At 32.8% G+C, this 12,344-nt stretch overlaps 1 protein-coding gene and 1 pseudogene across 1 annotated transcript; both read right to left on the minus strand.

The window, feature by feature from the left end:
• Window positions 1–2,088: 2,088 nt before the first annotated feature.
• On the minus strand, window positions 2,089–3,290 carry LOC133200538 (uncharacterized; annotated as a pseudogene).
• Window positions 3,291–11,058: 7,768 nt separating this feature from the next.
• Window positions 11,059–11,556, minus strand: LOC133200539 (uncharacterized). The gene has a single exon (XM_061336324.1). The coding sequence runs from the start codon at window positions 11,554–11,556 to the stop codon at window positions 11,059–11,061; it is 498 nt and encodes a 165-aa protein (XP_061192308.1).
• Window positions 11,557–12,344: the final 788 nt, after the last annotated feature.

Genomic DNA, 12,344 nt, shown 5'->3' on the forward strand with positions numbered 1-12,344 from the left:
GAATATCTTGAAACAAGTATTAATAAAATGACAAATACTCATTAAAAAATTAAACAAGATTTACCTGTAAGTTGAAGTTTAATTGAGATTCTGTTACGTCATCGGGATACCAACAGGATTACGTGAGATAGCATTGCGTGTGCGTAATTGGGTCAGTCTTTAAAAGATACAACTTGACTCATCAAGAACCACACCCAAAGCCCCAAAAAACTGTGTTGGACTAAACGGGTGGGCACGTAATCCCCTCGGTATTCTGATGACGTAACAGAATCTCAATCAAAATTCAAATTACAGGTAAGTCTCGTTTATTTTTTTAGTTCTGTTACGTCATCATACCAAGGGAATCACGTGAGATTTTGAAGCCTTGATGTGTCAAGTTGACTTAATGTCAAGTAAACCAGAACCCATCAAGCTTCCTCTTACAGCATTTACATTACATTAAAATATGAAAACCAGTATTCAAATGTAATTCATTTATTACATAAAACTTCAGCAATAAAATTTTTTAACAATCAGCAATTGTATGAAGACATCTTTGGCAATTCAAGAAATATACTGGTTATTTTTCAAAGTATCTAGATATTCTGTACGATCATTAAAAATTCTTGAAAATTTGTCCGCTACTGTATTTTTTAAACCAGGAATATGAGTTGCTGACAACCAAATTGCTCTATCTATGCACCACAACCAAATTTCTCTTGCTATCTTATTTCATGATCTTGATTTGCTACCTCCCATAGCATTAATATAGCAAATTGTTGTTGTGTTGTCAGATAGTATTTTGATATGAGCTTGAATTATCTCTTTACAAAGTGATTTAAGTGCAAATAACACTGCTTATAATTCTTGTTCATTAATATGTAGAAGCAATTCATGCTCATTCCACCTACCATTAGTGGTTGTATCATTCAATTCAGCTCCCCAGCCCATGCTGGAAGCATCAGTCCTCAACACAAAACTAGGTTCACCGTGTGAAATTTTCCGTTCCGAATTTTGTATATTTTTTATCCACCATTCTATATCCTTTTTTCTATATCATAATTTACATTTTTTCTTTGTAATTTCCACGAGAATTTCTCAATTCATCAATTTTGTAATTCTCTAAAGTGCGATAAAACAAAGGACCATATTCAATCCCTGGAAAATTAGCTACCATAAACCCAACTATTTGTGAAACCTGTAAAATTTAAACCTTATACATGTTCAAAATTTTCTAACAACACTGGTATATGTTGTTAATTTTATTTTCTGTTGATCTTGCATTCATGTTCACGAAATTTAGAATGAAACCTAAAAACACTATTTCTTGTTTAGGAATAAAAACTGATTTATCAATGTTCAGTATAAATCCCAAGTTCTGCATTTTATTTACTGTAGCCTCAACTTTTTTCCAACGATCATATTGACTACTACATGCACCTTGTGAATATACACCTATGTAAGGGACATTAGAAAAACTAATTTTTCGAAAGTCTGAGTATACAGGTTTCATAATTTTGGTAAATTTTCTTGGACTACATGCTAGTCTCATTACAAGGCAAGTGTACTGAAACAATTCTCCTTCGCAAGTAAATCTCATGTACTTTCTTTGTTTTTCTGCCACAGATACTGAATAATATGCACCTTTTAAATCAACAGAAGCCATAAAACAAACTGTTTCATTAAATTTACAGCTGACTGCAAACTTTCCATTTTAAAATGGTTGTATTCTACAAAGTTATTAATTTTTTTTTCAAATTTAATATGACTGTGCAAGAATTGTCCTTTTTCTGTCTGATGAATACTAGTATATTTTGATATGATTTCATCTGAACAGTGATTGCATTTTTCTATAACAATTTTGTTCAATAATTTCTCTATCTCAGTGGAAACAATTTTAACTTCTTTGGTATTGAATTTCAAGGGATATGATGGCCTTAGTTGACTTAAATTAGCTTCCTCTATCATTTCAATATGACATCCTTCTACAGATTCTAATATGAATTTATCGGAAGTAATTTCTTTCCATTCCTTTGAAAATTGTTTCAGTCTACCAGCTCTGAAATTTTCAGGTAATAAAACATCAATTGATTCTGTTTGAAATTTGACTTAAGCAGTTCTTACCTCATTGAATTTGTCAGTATTCACTCTTGTTTGAAGTTCTTTTTTCCCTTTTGAGAACTTCCTGTTGAAATCTCCTTTTCTGGGAGCCTGACCTAAAGGGGAGCATTTCTACCTCTGTAATTGCCTTGAAACCCTTGTCTGGAATACGGTTGAAAACGCCGACCTCTGTTTCCCTGGTAACTTCCTCTTTGCTCTGCAGCTTTGCTAGTCATGACTTTGTTGACTGCTTTGTTGGTCTTTTCTATTTCATCCAGTCTCTTGCCCAGTTCTCCACCAAACAAATATTGGTTTATCGGTGCTCCCGAAGAGAAGAGAGACAAGTAGTTAACACTGTCTATATTACCTTTCAAGCATTCTCTTCTCCTCATATTAAGTTCATAGTTCGAAAAACTAAGCATTTCGATTAATTTTATCAATTCTTTGACCAAGTCTTCTTATTCTAGTTCTTTGTTTGACACAAAATTTTTTCCAATTTTTTCTAAAATGCTCACCAGAATCGTAACGCTTTTAACCAAAGATAACTGACCATGTTGACATCTGATATCCAACGATTTGGTAGCTATTGGTAGTCTGTTCCAGATAAATTCGTCAACTTTAGTACATACCAAACTTTCACAATTTTCTGGTCTTTTGATTTTTTCAGCAGACTCTTTAACTTGATCTGCTAATTTTTTATCAACTTTAATTTTGAACATCAGATCATCAACAAGCTTCGCCAAGTCTTTGTGTATTGGATCAGTAATAACATCTTGTGAGGTGATTTGTTCAGCAGCAACTTTCAAAAATTGCGACTGTGACCCACTTTCGTTTTCATTTTTCTCGGAGTCTTGTGCTTTTCCGGATATCGAACCCGATATTTTTGTTTTCGATAAAAAGTCATTCACAGTCCTATCTGTTACTTGTGAGTTTATGACATTATTGTCAATCTCAGAATCATAACCCGAGTTGCCCTCTGATTCATAATCGTTAAATGGGTTGTTTTGATCTGAAATCAGTTCGAATTTGTCTGATCTTAGCTCTCGAAATCCTGCTGTTCTAGTGTTTGTTAACATATCAAAACACGTGGCTAAATTATCAATGTTTTGCGTAGAATTCCTATTTTCAACAGGTATGTTATCATTCAAATCACTAACCTCATTTCGTGGAGAAGTGATATTCGTAGCTGTACTGCTACTAGCACTTGGCATGTCCTGTTTTCCCCCGATCTGCCGATTTTTTTCAATATGGCGGATGCCATGATTACACCACGTGTATGATGATTATCAAAAAAAAAAAAAAAAAAAAAAAAAAAAAACAACTTCACAAATGGGATCTGTCTCCGACAGATAAAGATACTTCAACGAAAGTTATTTGTCTACGACAAATTTGGTGAAAGGAAGAAACCGCGAACTCTTTTTGTATAATTCACTATCACTTCAAGCAGAAGCAACGCACTGAACCTATTACGCAGACGCACTGCTATCTCACGTGATCCCCTTGGTATGATGACGTAACAGAATTTCTTTTTAATTTAATTCTTCGTTTGAAGGTTACGGAACTATATTTTCTTTGATTGTCAAATTCTATCGCAGTCTTATACATGTACTATCAATGGATGCCATTTTTTTTCTTTACAGGCAAATGCATGAATTTTCAGTCTATCATGCTTAAGTAATAAAAAGCTGACCACCCTTAGGTTTATTTAAACCTTTATTGAAGATACCAAGCAGGCGATACATGCATTCCTTGGAATACTCATGTTTATATGCACACTAAACGGAGCTGGACTTTTCTGAGCGAATTGAAATACAGTTGTATTACAATTTTGACGAAATCTATTTGAAATTGAGACTGATTATCTTGCGAGACTTGAATATATCTTCTTCCGTGACATCAGCTATATCCTGACAATTCTGAATAATTCATAAATATTTTCTATAATATTATCACTGTCGATATAATTGTTATTTTCTTCAACATCGAGTATAATGCTCTTGGAAAAAGTCCATATTACCTTATCTTATTCCTAAACATAATGTAATTCATTTTCAAGCCGGCTTTTATCGGAACAAAAAATGGTAATTTTTGTCAGAGACTACTTTTTTAATGTAATTATTTCACTAGCAAGTATTAAGGAGTAGCGTTTTCATATAACTTAGTTGGTAATCCCATTTTGAAATCTTACTTTCCAATGCATACAAGAAAATAGGTCTATTAAAAAAGCTCAAATTTAAAATAAATTGAAAAACTCTTTCACTCATGTATACGAATTCATTCGCCCTAAACATGAATATACTTCAGTAGTATGGCGAGGTTGTTCAAATACAGATTCTGAAAAGTTGGAGAAATTACAACTACAAGCAGCCCGTATTGTTACTGGTCTGACTCTATTAGCTTCTAGAGAGTCTGTATTTCGAAACTGGCTGGGAGCCGCTTAGTGATAGACACAAGCTACACAGATTAAATACTATGTATAAGATTCATAATAATTTAGTTCCTGATTATCTCTGTGATATTATACCTGACATGAGATATTATTAGAGCTTCCACTCATACATCAAGAAACTCTCAAAACTATATACCCATATGTAGTCTGCAAACTTATAAATCATCATTTGTTCCAACTGTAGTTAATGAATTCATAATCGCTAGAAACTAGAAACTCGAGCTCACCATCTGCTTTTAAAAGAACGATTGCACAAAAAATAGCAGTAGCTCCATCTTATTTTAGATTTGAAAAAAGACGTAATAATATACTGCACACCAGACTTCGACATAACTGTACATTAAATACATGTATTTGTCTCTATAGTTGTAACATTATGTCAAATCTATTTTGCTCTCGTGAAAAAGTAGAAGACACACATCATTATTTTTTCTCCTGTCCTAATTAAACTAAGGCCAGGAAAGATTTTTTCGATAGTTTTTGAGATTTGATAAGGTTCATATTGTTGACACCCATACTTTACTGTGGATGTATACTTCACTAAGTATTGCTGAAAATTGATATCTTTTTCCATTGTATATTCATATATTCAGCATTCTGGTAGATTTAAATGATTTATTGTAATTTTTGTATATTGCAATTTTATATCACTAATTTTCTTGCAGTTTATATAAACTCATGTTGTGATTTAATCAAATTTATTTCTAAAACTGTGTAACACATGTAACTCAAACTTTATAGAATTATAGAGAGGGCGATACAATGTATAAGTTTTAAGAACTTTTGTCCAATCCCATTGTATATGTACTGTATACAAGGAAATTTTCGCCTTCGTTTTATTTTCGCCCCTTTCGCCCAAGACACAAATGGGCGAATTTAAGACTTTCTGATTTAAGACGTTAGGAATTCAAGTAAGACAGTATAACAGAACCATAGCAGGGTTAGTTTAAACGGGGGCAAAATTGTTTGCAAATTTGAAAGAGCGAAAATAGCACGGGGCAAAAAAACCCCGGTATATAGTATAACATTAAAATATGTTCAATTTAGCACATTTAGCACATATGTGCACTGATCCATCTCTCTCTCTGAAAAAAATAAATACGTGTACGTAAAATACCCTTTAATATTAAGATACTAATATTGCTCAAATTTAAGCATTTTTAAATTGCTCAGAAAACAAATATACAGCATCTTTAGCCATGCATTATATATAGACATCGCTGTACCTAACAATGTGTTCAATGTCGCGTTGAAATTAATTATGTGATTACTTAAACAGAATTATGAATAAATGCATGTACTAAATAGTAACATTATCATTTATTAAAAATGTCCACATCAATTTTCATTCAAATTGATTTTTGATTTTTTTGTTACGTTTGGGTCTTGTTCACGAAACGCATTCGACAAAAAATACGTTTTACGATATCACGACTTTGACGTTGTTTTGTGCGCATTGTGACGTCAAAAGATAAGGGCCTTTTTCATGCATATGACGGCAGTCATATAGTAAAAAACACTATAAAATACAGTTGTTGTTTTGTAAATATTTGTTTCTTTAACATCTCTTTTCATGTCTATTATCAATTTGTTTGCGTTTACATCGGACTCTTGTTGCACAAGTGATGCTTCACATAATACTGATTTGTTTTTTTCTGTATATAGGAACTTTAGCTTCACATATTATTACTCAAAAAATTATTAAATGTTACAGATATTCACTCTAGTTTTCATCCGATATTGTTAGAACTAGTTTTACACATTTTCTTTTAACAATCTAAACTCTCCAAAAATTACAGACATACTGAAAAAAAATCAACTTAGAATTACCAATCTTTAAGCCTGATACTTATTTTGAAATATATCTCAAAATTTACACAATTTTAAATTTCACTCTTTCAGTTCCACAACATTTTTACCGATCCGTATTTATCTTCTAGGGGTGTAGTGTAGGTTAGGGCGGCGCCACGAAAATTATATCGGCATCAAAAGCAAGTTTTTTTTTACTTGCCTAGATGATTAAGCGGTCAAGTGTGCTGTTCCTGTACTGCTAGGAAACAGATTTGTATTTTTCTAAAGTTGATGTGTGAGTAGTAATATATGGGCACCATATGTTACTGCTTGTGTGCTGTATATAATTACTAAGTATGTAACAAGCGTAATAATACATATCCTTTACCATATTACATCATGGATCAGCCCGAAACACAAATGTCAGCCAGAAATCAAACACGAACCTCTAAAACATCAAGGGTGGAACTTGGTTCCCTGCGGGAATAAGCATCCCCTGTCGACCGGTCATACCGGCCGTGCGCTTCTCGTCATGATCGGGAAAAACGAGAAAAAAAATTAGTATGTAAATTCACTTTGTTAATAATGGCTTAATAATTAGGATGAAAAACGTCAGTCAGGATTAAACGTAATGACAGATTGTATTTGCTGACACAGTTCTTATATCGGATCATATAGAACTTGTGAAATGATGACTTTAAACGAGACTATTGAGATTCTTGTTTTATAAACTTGTTTGTCAATAACTTGCCTTGTTTTAGAAATTGTTTGCACGTCTAGCATGCTCTTGCCTATCACATCAACTGGGCGATATAAACCCCATATGCAGGTAATAAGGGTATATTGCTACATAAGTCAGAGAAGTCGACGATAAAAAAAGTTTAAATCAGCACGTTTTTCATAAAGGTTTCGTGTTATGAGACCGTTGTCGTCTTTTTCTTGTTTCTAATTATTCCAAATATGAAACAGATGTGTCAAACTAAGTGGTATCATTTCAAACTCACTGGAATATATCAAGTCGAGAAATGATAAATATAGATATTAATATACTTTTTTAATGTAGTATTTATTTAAAATATGGTAATTTTTGATTTCAGACTACTTTTGGGGACCAAAAACTTATTCACGTTGGAGAACATCCATATCAGGTAAATTGGAACTTGATCTGCCTGTATTATATGTTTCCCAATTGTTTAATTAATTATTTGTTACATTGTCTTTCAGCTTATCAATACCCATGTTTAATAGACATTTTGTTTTCTTCAAAACACAGAGCAACAAAACTTGTCATGAAAACTTGTCTATGATTAAACAAGTGTAGTCAATAAATACACTGGGGTAGATCTGTATGCAATTATCATTTAGCATTTGGTATCCTTTGTGTTACGAAAATAAAATGTTTTAGCTAAACACCTAAATAAAAATTGAAGAAAATAACCCCCCCCCCCCCCAAAAAAAAAAAAAATAAGTGATTTCAAAGAACTAGTAAGTAGTAGTGTTTTTTCTTGATTAGTAACTGTATAAAGTAAATAATCAATTTGGGATCGTTTTTTCATCGTTTATTGCATATGAAGAAAAGGCTGATGATTTAATAATTACTGGTAATTGTAACGATAACAAATGTTTCCCAAAAAGGCTCCACAACCCCTTACTGTACCTTATTTCTTACTATCTTTATTAAAAAGGTTGGGGGAAAACGTAAATTCATATAAGCGGTATATCACTATTATAGTGAATTTCCGCTATACTTTCAGCCTTATTTTTCCTCGATTTCATCAAATAACATGCTTGCTCTTTATAGCGCAAGTCATGGTGGGTACCCTAACAAAAAATACTATAGTTAACTATAGTTTACTATAGTTAACTATAGTGATAACTTTGACACTATGAAAACTTTGATTTACTTTAGTGATAACTTTGAAAACTTTGATTTACTATATTGATAACTATGACACTATAGTGATCACTTCGAAAACTTTGATTTACTATAGTGATAACCTTAACACTTTGATTTACTATAGTTAAGTATAGTTAAATATAGTAAACTATAGTTAACTAAAGTATTTTTGTTAGTGTATACTAGTTACCATGCAGACAAAAATTATCATTTCTTCTTCTAAATTCGACAAACTCTTTCATTGCGGGTTGAAAGTAATTACAAGCATTAATTTGTGTACATATGTGAGAAAAATTGAGATCCAGTTTTTCTTGAATGCTTTCGCAATCACTGGTTGCTATGTTAAAAATGTAACTTCCCTTTAAAAAGTGTGTTCGCATTATTAAACGCATCATCATAAAACTTACTTAAATTCAAACATGTAAAGGTGCCAATTAGTGTCCATTTTTATACCCACCATGTGTTGCGCTATAAACAGCAAGCATGTTATTTGATGAAATCGAGGAAAAATACGGCTGAAAATATAGCGGAATTTCACTATGATATACCGCTATTATAGCGGAATTTACGTTTCCCTGAACCTATTAAATTTGTCAATATTTTTGTATTATAGATCTTCACACAATTTTCAAATTTATTTTAGCTAAAAACAACATTCATTTGGTATTTCACATTTCACTAAAAAATCTCTATAAATAACAGTTTTTCTATGATTAAAATATAACGAAACATTCAAAATTAACGATCAATGCAACACCAATGACGTCCAAACGAAGCTCGTGGCATTTTTGAATTTGTTCTGAATTTGTTCGAGGCGTTTGTCATGCGGAATCATGCGTCTTTAAAAAATAATTTTAAGCATAAATTCCATACTTCATTTAATTTTCTTTTAGTTTACGTGTAATCCATTTTACACATAATGCAGTTAAGAAAATATCTTGGAATTAATTATTCTAAAAGACAATTTCTCACGATCAATAAACCTAAATGCTTGCATAGTTATCGGCTGTGTCCACGTATGGCGTATGACGTTCAGTTCCAGACATTTTAGTCTGTCGTCATTTTAGTTAGTTTTCGAGACACATCTTCCATTTGATAACCAGCCCAGCCATTTTGAACCTCTCTAACTTATAGAGACCACTGCTCGATACATTTGGTTGTGTCGTCCTATCGTTTACATCTCTTTTGACCGTATGAACATAAGTCAAATACTGCTCAACACAGCACTAAATGATAATCTGATCCGCCGCACGTCGCCATTTTTGACTATATCTAAAGAATGTAACATAATATTTTTTGTTATTTGTGGTGACAGAATCTTTTTTACAAATGAATACGCTATGTCATAAATGATATTTCTATGGATGTAAATTTTGTAGTATTACTTTTCTGTATAGCCTAGTAATACAAAAGAACTTCGATAGCAATGCTATTTTTGACGATCAAAAAGTTTACTTGTGCCGACCATCGAAATTTAACACCCTTTCTATACTGCTTCTAAATTCATATGCCTTAAAAACCATATAGTATGTTGTCACAAAAATTGAATGATTTTAATCCGGTAGTTTATGAAATATTTGGTTTTTTGAAATGGAAATTTGTAGTTGGTTTTTTTTCTGGGACAACCCACGTATATCTTGTTATATTATCTTGCAATATATACTTTTTTAAATTTCAAAAGATTTAATTGGAAAAAAAAACGCAAGGTCTAAATGGGATGAAAAAGCGGTAACGCTTCGAATTCATCTGGCAAAGGATTCTGTTTTGAAAGGAATTTTCTGTAAAAGGCTACTTGTGATCATTTATAGTCAGCATACTGTTTTGTTGAAATTTTGTATTCGCGAGAACCGATATGTTAAAAAGCGCAGGAAACTCGTCCGATGTCGGAAAGGTATGGATAGAGACATTTGAAGTCAAACTAAATTTTATAATTTTGACCAAAAACATTTTATGTCTTCCTCTTTCATCAGGACAAACAGAAATTTCACCCTGTATATAATTTCCCCTGTTTATGAAGTAGCACAAAAGACAAAACCACAGATTATATTGCGAAAATTCTTTTACTCAAATTGAGGTAAAAATTTTTTAAATTAAAAAACATGTAAAATACATACATGTAAAATACAAAAAAATATAATATATGATTACATAATGAACTATTACTACAGAGACAAAAACCATGTTAAACACCTTTAAAGGTAACAAATACATAATCACCATAATAAGAAAATACAAAGTAAGCTTGGCCTTGTAAGGGGTCAACAGCCCACCAGGAAAGAGAACTCTTTCCTACCCTTATATATGAAATATAAAACAAAGGAGACCAAAATCACAACCTACAGACTTGATACCCGTATATACAATACATATCCAAATCTGAACATATGCAAGTGAAAAAGAAAGTCAATCTAAATGTACAGAAGCCGGCCCAACAGATATCTACTATAACAAACATAATCACTTGTGACATAATGTTCTTTAAGGATAAGAAATATTTTACATCCAAGTCCAAAAACATCTCTACATTTCAATACAGGTGTACTCTATGAATAAAATGAATAAAATTATAATCAGTGAAAATACACATGCAATACCGGCCCCAGCAGGTATTGCTGACATAAAAGCAAATGCACACGTACCCTTTGATACCTGATGACACATTGACCTGGAAACTGAAAAGGCGGTTCTGCGAAAAACTTCATATGCAAGGTACCGGCCCAAGCAGGTACCTTTGAGAAAAAGTTCTTGCAGAATAATGTTATATTAACCTTTGGGAGATTATTAATGTATAACATAAAGTTTAGAGTCTTTCATAGATGGACCAATGTGAGCTATGAACATTTTATGGCCTTATGTATTTTCGAAATACATTGGACTTCCAACGACCTGCTTCTCTTATTCTAGAATCGGACCAGCCTCTTTCTGCTGCTGCTGTGGCAGCCCCAATGCGGAAGCTGTGGCCTTTGTATTTGGAACTATCCAAGTGACATAAATCGATACATTTATGTAATATCTTATCAAAATATGATCTAGCAACTGGATGTTCAGTGGTAAAGCAGAACAAAGGTCCTGGTAATTTGGTTCTAAGTTGTAAGAACCTTACTAGACTTTCGATGGCTGATTCAGAGGTACCAGTATTCTCATCTGTAAACCTAATGACTTTTGCCCCTTCTTTAATATCATGTTTGAATTTCCTAAAGCTTACTACTATTTGTTTAGCCTCACCCTGAACATATGTCAGACTTGCATCATTCAGTTGCAAAATATGTTCTTGAGGTATATCTCTCACAGCAACCAATTCGCCAATTCTAGCAAAGGTTGAAAAGGCAAAAAGGAACATTGCCTTAAACAGGCACTGTTCATAACATGAATTCGAAATGACTGGCAATACCAGCAACATTTTATTCAATATGGGTACTGTAATGGGCAACCTAGCTTGTGTCAATTGTTTGTGAAAGTCTGTAAGTACCTGTTATAAGTTTATCAACAAGAAAAGTTCGAATATTGTCTGGTAAAGACAACATTTTGTGTACGTAACCCAAAGCTGATAAATAAGTTGAAATAGTAGATGGTGAAAATGACTTCTTAAACAAATATGCAACAAACAATGATATGGTTGAAACCGATAAAGGAAGACTGCTAACTTGTCCCAATACCTCCAATGAAAAAGACTCAAAAGTAGCCCATGCACGTCTGTAAGTATTTTGTGTAGAGGGAGCCAATGCAGCTTGTGTTAAGACCCTAATGTATTCCAGAAGTTCAGTGGCAGCAGCTGGTCTGGCACAGGGCATGGTTCCTTTTGAGCATGTACTGCCAGCTTCAAAAACTGATTGACCTGTAAACGAGAGAGGCAGTCAGCCAAAATATTCTTTTTTCCTGGTATATGTTTGGCCTTGAATAGAATGTTGAGATTTAAGCACTGCAGAACCATGTAACGCACCATTATCATAACCTCACTAACAGGAGATGTTTGCTTATTAATAACTGATACTAAAGCTTCATTATCTGTAAAAAACAAGATGGAATGATTTTTCCACAAGTGACCCCACATATGTATTGCCAGAATAATCGCATAAAGCTCCAGAGTCATAATATTTAATTTTTGCCATTCTGAAGGAAAAGCACCAT

This window comes from Saccostrea echinata, unplaced genomic scaffold (genome assembly GCF_033153115.1).
Source record: "Saccostrea echinata isolate AGI-Se365-2 ecotype Australia unplaced genomic scaffold, CSIRO_AGI_Sech_v1 ptg000040l, whole genome shotgun sequence".
In the NCBI taxonomy this organism is placed as follows: domain Eukaryota; kingdom Metazoa; phylum Mollusca; class Bivalvia; order Ostreida; family Ostreidae; genus Saccostrea; species Saccostrea echinata.

What these genes read in the sequence shown, in the direction of transcription:
- LOC133200539 (XM_061336324.1), bottom strand. Translation starts at nt 11,556, where the DNA reads ATGTTCCTTTTTGCCTTTTCAACCTTTGCTAGAATTGGCGAATTGGTT.